The 10,996-nt window shown below is 41.2% G+C and overlaps 1 protein-coding gene across 1 annotated transcript; it reads right to left on the reverse strand.

Annotated features, from left to right (window-relative positions):
* Positions 1 to 275: 275 nt before the first annotated feature.
* Positions 276 to 8,218, reverse strand: ccr9a (chemokine (C-C motif) receptor 9a). The gene is made up of 3 exons (XM_076077440.1): positions 8,150 to 8,218; positions 5,795 to 5,877; positions 276 to 5,136 (listed from the first exon to the last, which is right to left on the reverse strand). The coding sequence occupies exons 2-3, from the start codon at positions 5,834 to 5,836 to the stop codon at positions 4,045 to 4,047; spliced, it is 1,134 nt and encodes a 377-aa protein (XP_075933555.1). The 5' UTR covers positions 5,837 to 5,877; positions 8,150 to 8,218; the 3' UTR covers positions 276 to 4,044.
* Positions 8,219 to 10,996: the final 2,778 nt, after the last annotated feature.

Raw genomic sequence — 10,996 nt, forward strand, 5'->3', positions numbered from 1 at the left:
CAATAAGTCTACTAGAGTCAAGACCAATAAGTCTAAAGTCAAGACCAACAAGTCCAGATTCAAGACCAACAAGTCCAGAGTCAAGACCAACAAGTCTACTAGAGTCAAGACCAACAAGTCCAGAGTCAAGACCAACAAGTCTAGAATCAAGACCAACAAGTCTAGAGTCAAGACCAACAAGTCCAGAGTCAAGACCAACAAGTCCAGAGTCAAGACCAACAAGTCTACTAGAGTCAAGACCAACAAGTCCAGAGTCAAGACCAACAAGTCCAGAGTCAAGGCAAGGCAAGTTTATTTGTATAGCACATTTCAACAACAAGGTAATTCAAAGTGCTTCACATCAAACCAGTAAAAACATAAGGCAAAAGAAAAGGAGATTTAAAAACAAGAACATTCATTGAAACAATAAAAACAGTGTAAGAAATAAAATACAGTAGTAAAATGCAGAAATGCAGGAAATTGATTAATATATTAATTGAATGTGGTTCAATTAAAGGCAGCAGCAAACAGAAAAGTCTTCAATCTTGATTTAAAGGAGCTGAGGGTCTCAGCAGACCTGCAGCTTTCTGGGACTTTGTTCCAGATATGTGGAGCAGAAAAACTGAACGCTGCTTCTCCATGTTTAGTTCTGACTCTGGGAACAGAAAGTAGACCGGTCCCAGACGACCTAAGGGGTCGGGATGGTTCATGAGGTAGCAGTAGATCAGAGATGTATTTTGGCCCTAAACCATTCAGTGCTTTATAAACCAACAGCAGGATTTTAAAGTCAAGTCTTTGTTTGACAGGAAGCCAGTGCAAAGACCTCAGAACTGGAGTGATGTGATCCACCCTCCTGGTCTTAGTGAGGACTCGAGCTGCAGCGTTCTGAATCAGCTGCAGCTTTCTGACAGACTTTTTACAGAGACCTGGAAACACACCGTTACAGTAGTCCAGTCTGCTGAAGATAAATGCATGGACAAGTTTTTCCAAATCCTGTTGAGACATAAATCCTCTAATCCTTGATATATTCTTCAGGTGATAGGAGGCTGATTTTGTAATTGTCTTGATATGGCTGTTCAGGTTGAGGTCTGAATCCATAACTACACCTAGATTTCTGGCTTGGTTTGTGGGTTTTAACATCAGTGATTGAAGCTGAGCGGTGATTTTCAATCGTTCGTCCTTGGTACCAAAACCAATTACTTCTGTTTTAAATTTGTTTAATTGAAGAAAATTCTGGCACATCCAGTTGTTGATTCAATGCAGTTACCCAGCCCTTGTATGGGATTATAGTCCCCTGGTGACATAGTTATGTAGATTTGTGTGTCGTCTGCATAGTTATGATAACACACTTTGTTGTTTTCCATAATCTGAGCTAGTGGAAGCATGTAGATGTTGAACAGAAGAGGCCCCAGTATTGAACCTTGGGGAACACCACATATCATTTTAGTCAGCTCTGATGTGTAATTAGCTACAGACACAAAGTATTCTCGGTCCTTCAAGTAGGATTCAAACCAGTTAAGTGCTGTGCCAGAAAGTCCCACCCAGATTTTTAGTCTTTCTAGGAGTATGGCATGGTCGACCGTGTCGAATGCAGCACTGAGATCCAGTAATACTAAGACTGAACTTCTGCCATTGTCTGTGTTTAAGTGGATGTCGTTGAAAACCTTAACAAGAGCAGTTTCAGTGCTGTGGTGCTGTCGAAAGCCTGACTGGAAAACATCAAAGCAGTTATTTACGGCCAAGAAGTTGATGTCAAGACCAACAAGTCTACTAGAGTCAAGACCAACAAGTCCAGAGTCAAGACCAACAAGTCTAGAGTCAAGACCAACAAGTCTAGAGTCAAGACCAAGAAGTCCAGAGTCAAGACCAACAAGTCAAATGAAGATAAAACAGAAACCCTCGTCTAACCTGTGCAGCGTGTGAGGAATTTAAGTATTAGAAGCATTCTTAGTATGATTATTGGCGCCCCTAGTGGTGAATATAAAGGTCACAATGTATTAAAGGTCAAAATATGTTAGACGTCACAGTTTATTTACTTATGGAATGTATTATATGTTTATAGTATGTTTACTTATGGAATGTATTATATGTTTACAGTATGTTTACTTATGGAATGTATTATATGTTTACAGTATATTTACCTACAGAGGATATTATATGTCTGCAATAGGATTACTTGTAGAGGTCTTAAAACATAATCATTGAATGTATTAAACTAAAAGTATAGTTACTAAATGTTCTGAGCCATGAGGCAGAGACAGGGAGAGAGAGGAATTCTTGAGAACAGGCCCTACAGGAATGGCCACGACCATATATGGTGATAAGATGAGTAAGCAGAGAGGCAGCAACCAGAGGAAACAGGAGGTGGTCCGCTGGACAGATGACCAAGCGGGTCAGGAGGGCGTAGGAGGAGTCCAGAGGATTCCAGCCACACACTGAGCGAATACTGTCCGAAGCGCGGAGGGGAAGTACGATTACAGCCAATCGCTGAGCTGATGCTGGACTTTGAATCTTTTGGACACATAAAGGACATTGTTTTTGAGTGTAAACCGGATCCAGCTGCTTTTTGGTACGACTCTGCTGTCGAAAGATAGCTGGTAGCGGGAGATATGCGGCCTTCCACAGTTCTGCGAGAGGTTTTGAACTCAACAAGCGCCGACAGTCTCTGTGTCCCCGTTCACCCAGTTTACTCCTGGTTCATGTCTCCCAGTACGTCACCTGTCCATCAAGGACCGGTGTTATGGAACCATAAGGGATCTCATTGATCTCATGCGGCTCCTCTGGGTTTGTCAGATTTAAATATGGACTTTAGTGCAGCATGTTAGCTTCCTGACTTCTTAACCAACAGGTCTCACAGGGTCCGGATTAATGGAACCCTCAGGACTCCTTAAACTCACCTCTTTTATTCATAGGACCAAATACTGTAAAGTGGCCAAGACCGCGTGGGATTACGGCTGATCCAGTATCTGGATTTACATTTAAAAACATAAATCAACAGTTGTTTTTAAGGAAGCTGCAAAGTGTTGTTTTTACTCTTCTTTCAGTGAGTCTCTTTTCTTCTTCTATGATTTGTGATTTGGTAGTCATAGTCGGTAAGATTACTGGAGCTCCCTTCAGACCTCCAGAGACTTATTTATAATATAATACTATAATATAAGATGATGTAATAATATGATAATATATATAATGTGTATTCTGTGTTTTACACAACAACAACCAGAGGGAGAGGAGGAAGGATGTGAAGAAACAACTGTTTCAACTTCCTCTTGTTTGTCACACAAACTCTTCAAGGCTTCAGACACGCTTTGATGTTTGTCATGAAACAAAACACTTACATTCACTTCAGTCTGAGACACAGAGACGCTCAGGTTTATATACAGGAACATGATGTACACCATCTGTTAGCAGTGCTGTTCTTCACATTATACGACCAGCGAACTGAGAGATGAATCACTTTGATGTCACATATGTTCTGACTCACTTTTACTTCCTGTTCAAACAGGATGATGCAACATCTGAGAGGTCACATGACCAATATGTCTCCAACAACAGTAGCAAAACTCACATTCACATTCAATATACAGGCAAGTGGAAAAAAGTCCTGGAAGTCTGATGATGACACACTGAAGGACTTAAATGTTCTTGATCAGCTGTTTGGACTGCTGACAAACTTCACTGACACAAAAAATAACCTTTTATTTCCCTGAAAACACACCAACATCTTAAGATGAAACGGTGTGTTTGTAGCCAGTAAAATGTAACAATGTTACAATGTAACCCTTATTGAACACACAGGGCCAGTGTGTAGCGTCTGGTGACATCTAGTGGTGAGTGTAGGAGGTCTAGTTTGTCCGTTCTGGGCTCCTGTAGAAACATAACGTGGAGATAAACGACTCATAACGGAAACACAGTGGTTCTTATTTTCAGGTGATTATACTATTAAGAAAACTTTCTTTGTGATATTTTATTCCATTTCTGCCAATAGATCCCCCAGAATGCTACACACTGTTCCTTTAAGGGCTTCATGAATGTCATCTGTCCAGAAACAGGAAGTCGTCAGCGTCTCTACAGCGACAGCGCCTGTGAGGTGTCGCTGTCGGACATCACGGAGGCTCTGGTCAAGCCCAGCGGACTCCTGCAGGACTTACTGATCGGACTCTTGTTGGACGGCCGGCGGCGGCAGCAGCCCACCTGGAGCAGCTGCAGCAGGTCACGGCGGAAACGCACGCCCACGAAGGCGTAGAGGAACGGGTTGAGGCAGGCGTGCATGTAGGCCAGACTCTTCAACATCTGCTCTGCCTTGTTGAAGCGCTTCAGTTCCTCGCAGTCCGTCATGGTCATTTTGGAGGCCTGCACGGCCTCCGTCACCAGCACGCCAGTGTACGGCAGCTGGGACCCGACGAACGCCGCCACTACGGCCAGGATGACCCGCATGGCCTTGTGCTTCTGGAAGTTGCGGGTCTTCAGCAGCTTGGCGATGATGACGCTGTAGCAGAAGGCCATGACGACGAAGGGCAGGCAGAAGCCCATGCTCACCTGCAGTGACAGCACGAGGATCTTGGTGCGGTTCCCCAGGTGAGCCGGGTACACCATCCCGCAGTACTCCTGCTGGTCCGGCTCGGATGTAGTGGCGAACACGAGCTCGGGCGTGGCGAGCAGCAGGGCCAGCAGCCACACCCCCAGGCACACCAGCCGGGTGCAGCGACGGCGCTCCGCCTGCGAGTTCTGTGCCTTGGTGGTCTGAACGATGACCACGTAGCGGTCGACGCTGATGCAGGTGAGCAGCAGCATACTGCTGAACAGATTCACCTTGTAGAGGGCGGAGTTTAACTTGCAGAGGACGGAGCCAAAGCTCCAGTAGCCGTGCGATGCCTCGGCCGCCCACAGAGGCAGAGTAACGAGGAACAGCAGGTCGGCCACCGCCAGGTTCAGCAGGTACACGTCACTCATGGTCTTCAGACGCCGCCGGAAGTTCAGGTAGATCCACACCACGGCCAGGTTCCCGGCTCCACCCACCACGGCAATCATCCAGAAGAACGGTGGCTCGAAGCGACTCCTGAACTCTCGCACTGACGAGCGGTCGCAGAACAGGTCGGGGTAGTCATTGTAGTCGTAGTCACCGTCAGTGGTTGGTGAGAGGCTGATGTAGGACGGGTCCTGACAAGCACAGATGACAAACCTGACACACCTGACAAACCTGACACACCTCAACACAACTGAAAACACTTGACAAACCTGAACACACCTGACAAACCTGAACACACCTAAATACAGCTGAAAACACTAGACACGCCTGAACAAACCTGAACACACCTGAACACAACTGACACGCTTGAACACACCTGAACAAACATGAACACACCTGACACACCTGAACACAACTGACACGCCTGAACACACCTGACACACCTGAACACAACTGACACGCTTGAACACACCTGAACAAACATGAACACACCTGACACACCTGAACACAACTGACACGCTTGAACACACCTGAACAAACATGAACACACCTGACACACCTGAACACACCTGACACACCTGAACACAACTGACACACCTGAACACACCTGACACACCTGAACACACCCGACACACCTGAACATACCTGACACCTGACATCTGAACTCACCTGAACCCACCTGAACGTACCTGATTGTTCTATCTTGTGTTTCTATTCTGACTTCATGGACAGCAACAAATCTTGTATCTAATTAACGGTTCCTATTAATCAGTCAAATCATTACTTATAAAATGAGCAGATAGATCAATAACTGATGATTATTATCTGTGTGGGGGAGGGGTTTGTTACCTCGGTGGTGGACACCATCATGATGTCATCCATGGAAGTCATGTGATCAGTCTTTGTTTATGGTGATGAGGTCATTCAGTGAGCTTTTCAAGAAACAGAAAGACAAACCAGTTCAGATAAACAGCAGCTGTGACATCACACTGTGAAGAAGGTTACATCTTAGTTGTTAATTAGTCCTGACATGAACTTTTTCTTTTAACGTTTTTACCTCCTTGTTACCAAAGTAAAGGTATAGAAGTATTATCAGGTAGATGTACTGAAGTATTAAAGTAAAAGTACTCATCGGGTAGAATGTTAAAATCAAATTTGTATACTATTATTAGACTATTATTAAGATTTTACTATTACTCATCTGTCTGCGTTGATACAAGGACTCGTGTACTGTACTGAAATAACATTTTGAGGTACTTGTACTTTATGTGAGTATTTCCCTTTTCTGCTAATTTATACTTATAATCTACTACATCTCGGTGTCATAGTGTACTTTTTACTGCAATGCATTTATTTTAAAGTTTCAGTTACTCTACAGATTCAGATTATTGATCAACTAATAAAAGAAGATGTATTATTATAGATTAAACTACCAGCAGTATTTAAAGTCAATAAAATGACCTGCACCTTTAAGTGAACACATTAAATGTACTTTAGAAAATAAGTACATATGTACATAAAACATATACTAATAAATTCAAATGTACATAAAACAAACACTAACAAGTACATATGTACGTACATATTTCCTCCGCTTCTAATAAGTACATATGTACATAAAATAAACAGTAGCAAGTACATATGTACATAAAACTAACATTAATAAGTACATATGTGCATAAAGCAAACAGTAATAAGTACATATGTGCATAAAACAAACAGTAATAAGTACATATGTACATAATACAAACAGTAATAAGTACATATGTACATAAAACACTAATATGTACATATGTACATAATACAAACACTAATAAGTACATTTATACATAAAACAAACACTAATAAGTACATTTATACATAAAACAATCACTAATAAGTACGTGTGTACATAATACAAACAGTAATAAGTACATATGCACATAATACAAACAGTAATAAGTACATATGTACATAAAACAAACACTAAGAAGTACATATGTACTTATACAAACAGTAATAAGTACATATGTGCATAAAACAAACAGTAATAAGTGCATATGTGCATAAAACAAACAGTAATAAGTACATATGTACACAAAACAAACACTAATAAGTACATATGTACATAAAACAAACAGTAATAAGTACATATGTACACAAAACAAACACTAATAAGTACGTATATGCATAAAGCAAACAGTAATAAGTACATATGTGCATAATACAAACACTAATAAGTACATATGTACATAATACAAATACAAAGAAGTACATATGTACATAAAACAAACAGTAATAAGTACATATGTACACAAAACAAACACTAATAAGTACGTATGTGCATAAAGCAAACAGTAATAAGTACATATGTGCATAATACAAACACTAATAAGAACATATGTACATAATACAAACACTAAGAAGTACATATGTACATTATACAAACATTAATAAGTACATATGTGCATAAAACAAACAGTAATAAGTGCATATGTGCATAAAACAAACAGTAATAAGTACATATGTACACAAAACAAACAGTAATAAGTACGTATGTACATAATACAAACAGTAATAAGTACAGATTTGCATAAAACAAACACTAATAAGTACATATGTACATAAAACAAACAGTAATAAGTACATATGTACATAATACAAAACAGTAATAAGTACATATGTACATAAAACACTAATAAGTACATATGTACATAATACAAACACTAATAAGTACATATGTGCATAAAACAAACAGTAATAAGTACATATGTACATAAAACAAACACTAATAAGTACGTATGTACATAATACAAACAGTAATAAGTACATATGTGCATAATACAAACACTAATAAGTACATATGTACATAATACAAACAGTAATAAGTACATATGTACATAAAACAAACACTAATAAGTACGTATGTACATAATACAAACAGTAATAAGTACATATGTACATAATACAAACAGTAATAAGTACGTATGTACATAATACAAACAGTAATAAGTACATATGTACACAAAACAAACACTAATAAGTACGTATGTACATAATACAAACAGTAATAAGTACATATGTATATAATACAAACAGTAATAAGTACGTATGTACATAATACAAACAGTAATAAGTACATATGTACACAAAACAAACACTAATAAGTACGTATGTACATAATACAAACAGTAATAAGTACATAAAAGAGACGTGTGGACTCACAGCTGATGTGTCTTCGTCTGACAGTGAAGTGTTTTGACTTTCTGTCCGTTAAACCACAAAGTGACGTTCAGAGAGACGAGTCAAAGCAGAAGTTCCTCCAGAGGGAGGAGCTAACTGATGCATTTACCCTTAATTTACTCTTAATTTACCCTTAACTAACCCTTAATTCATCCTTCATTTACCCTTTATTCATCCTTGATTAAACCTTAATTTACCCTTTATTCATCCTTAATTAAACCTTAATTTGTCTTTTAATTTGAAAGACTAAAAAGGGAGCATTTCAATGACCTCTATAAGGCTCTCAACATGTTGACGGTGGCTAGCAGCTAATGTTGTTTACCTGAGCTGTAGAGCAGACCAGTGGGGCACGCTCACGTGCACTAACGTGGACTAACAGGCACTAACATGCACTAACGTGACTAAAAGACAACGAGGAGAAGCTTTAATATTCATTCTCTCATCAGGTTGATATAACTACTTTATATATTTATGTAGATGATAGTTATTGATCAGATATTATTTTTTTATGATTATTGTTATTGATCTGGATGTTAAATACAGATTATTTAAGGTTCAGCTGCAAATTAATGAGATTTGATAAAGTTCTTCAGATATTTAGCAGGTTGGGACATATTAATGTGAACATTCATGGACAGATTATAATCATTTTAATACTGCAGGATATGAAGAAACAATAAATTAAATGTATAAACTAGTAGTACTATCAGTAGTAGTGTAGTTATTAGATGTCTGTTGTCAAACACACTGAACATGTTCTCTGTTCTGTTTTTGTTTGCTTCCTGTTAGTGAGACAGAAAAACACACACACCTACACATATACACTCTCACTTACATACACACACACACACATACACAGCTGTCTGACACCTACTGAACTTAAAGAGAAGTTTCACATTTAAACTAGCTGTAAACTATAAAACTACTTAAATTTGAATCTATTATATATAGATCTATGTTGTTTTACCATCACACACCTTCACTGTGTGTGAGAGTGAGAGTGTGTGTGTGTGTGTGTGTGTGACGACATCGAAACAGGAATCAGCCACATAGCGTGACAGCAGCTTCACACTGCACAGTGTTGCATGACAAGCTTTAACCACACACACACACACACACACACACACACACAGCTTCCTGTCTTGTCAACAATAAAAAAATTGCTTTAACAGTTTGATGTCCAGATTAATGGAGGACGTCTCAGCAGAGGGTTAGGGTTCTAAACAATGCTAAACAAAGAGCTAATGCTAACGTAGTTTATTAAAGAACAAAGTAAGAACGTTATTAAATATCATAAACAGGCGGTTAGTTATCGATAAAGATCCTCACATGTAGAATACTACGAAGTCGTTCTGCAGTGTGACATGAAACACAGTTTTTGTTCTTCAAAAGGTTCCTCACTGAGTGACCTGAAGTCTCCAAGGTTCCTCACTGAGTGACCTAAAGTCTCTAAGGTTCCTCACTGAGTGACCTGAAGTATTTAAGGTTCCTCACTGAGTGACCTGAAGTCTCTAAGGTTCCTCACTGAGTGACCTGAAGTCTCTAAGGTTCCTCACTGAGTGACCTGAAGTCTCTAAGGTTCCTCACTGAGTGACCTAAAGTCTCTAAGGTTCCTCACTGAGTGACCTGAAGTCTCTAAGGTTCCTCACTAAGTGACCTAAAGTCTCTAAGGTTCCTCATTGAGTGACCTGAAGTCTCTAAGGTTCCTCACTGAGTGTTTTATTATTATTATTATATTATTATTATTGTTATATTATTATTATTATTATATTATTATTCTTTTTATTTTTATTATTGTTATCCATCCATTTTCCTCGTCTTCGGGTCGGGTCGCGGTGGCAGCAGGCCAAGCAGGCTGACCCAGACCTTCCTCTCCCCGGCAACATGTTCCAGCTCATTCTGGGGGATCCCGAGGCGTTCCCAGGCCAGCTGGGAGATGTAATCCCTCCAGCGTGTTCTGGGTCTTCCCCGGGGTGTCTTCCCAGTTGGACGTGCCTGGAAAACCTCCAGTGGGAGGCGTCCAGGAGGCATCCTAATTAGATGCCCGAACCACCTCAGCTGACTCCTTTCGACGCGAAGGAGTAGCGGCTCGACTCCAAGCTCCCTCCTGATGACCGAGCTCCTTACCCTATCTCTAAGGCTGAGCCCGGCCACCCTACGGAGGAAACTCATTTCGGCCGCTTGTAGCTGCGACCTTGTCCTTTCGGTCACGACCCAGAGTTCGTGGCCATAGGTGAGGGTAGGAACGTAGACCGAGTGGTAAATTGAGAGCTTTGCCTTCCGGCTCAGCTCCCTCTTCACCAAGACGGTCCGGTGCAGCGCCTGCTTTACTGCTGCAGCCGCACCGATCCGCCTGTCGATCTCCCGCTCCATCTTACCCTCACTCGTGAACAAGACCCCGAGATACTTGAACTCCTTCGCTTGCGGTCAGCACTCCGTCCCCACCTGGAGGGAGCACCATGGCCTCAGATTTGGAGGTGCTAACTCTCATCCCCGCCGCTTCACACTCGGCTGCAAACCGCCCCAGTGAATGCTGGAGGTCACGATCCGAGGAGGCTAACAGGACCACATCATCTGCAAATAGCAGAGAGGCGAAACTGACGTTCTCCGCCCCCAGGCTGCGCCTAGATATCCTGTCCATGAAAGTCACGAACAGGACCGGTGACAAAGGGCAGCCCTGGCGGAGGCCAACACCCACCGGGAACGTGTCTGACTTATTGCAGAGAATACGGACACAGCTCCTACTGCAGTCGTACAGAGACCGGATCGCCTGTTGTAACGGGTCCGGCACCCCGTACTCCCGCAGCACCCCCCACAAGAACCTCCAAG

The sequence above is a fragment of the Anarhichas minor genome, unplaced genomic scaffold (assembly GCF_050575085.1).
Source record: "Anarhichas minor isolate MPS153535 unplaced genomic scaffold, ASM5057508v1 ptg000059l, whole genome shotgun sequence".
NCBI lineage: Eukaryota > Metazoa > Chordata > Actinopteri > Perciformes > Anarhichadidae > Anarhichas > Anarhichas minor.

Excerpts from the sequence above, each read along its gene's own strand:
- ccr9a (XM_076077440.1), bottom strand. The coding sequence starts at position 5,836 with ATGACTTCCATGGATGACATCATGATGGTGTCCACCACCGAG. Across the intron at positions 5,137-5,794 it reads TGATGGTGTCCACCACCGAG|GACCCGTCCTACATCAGCCT; the intron begins GTAACAAACCCC and ends TGTGCTTGTCAG.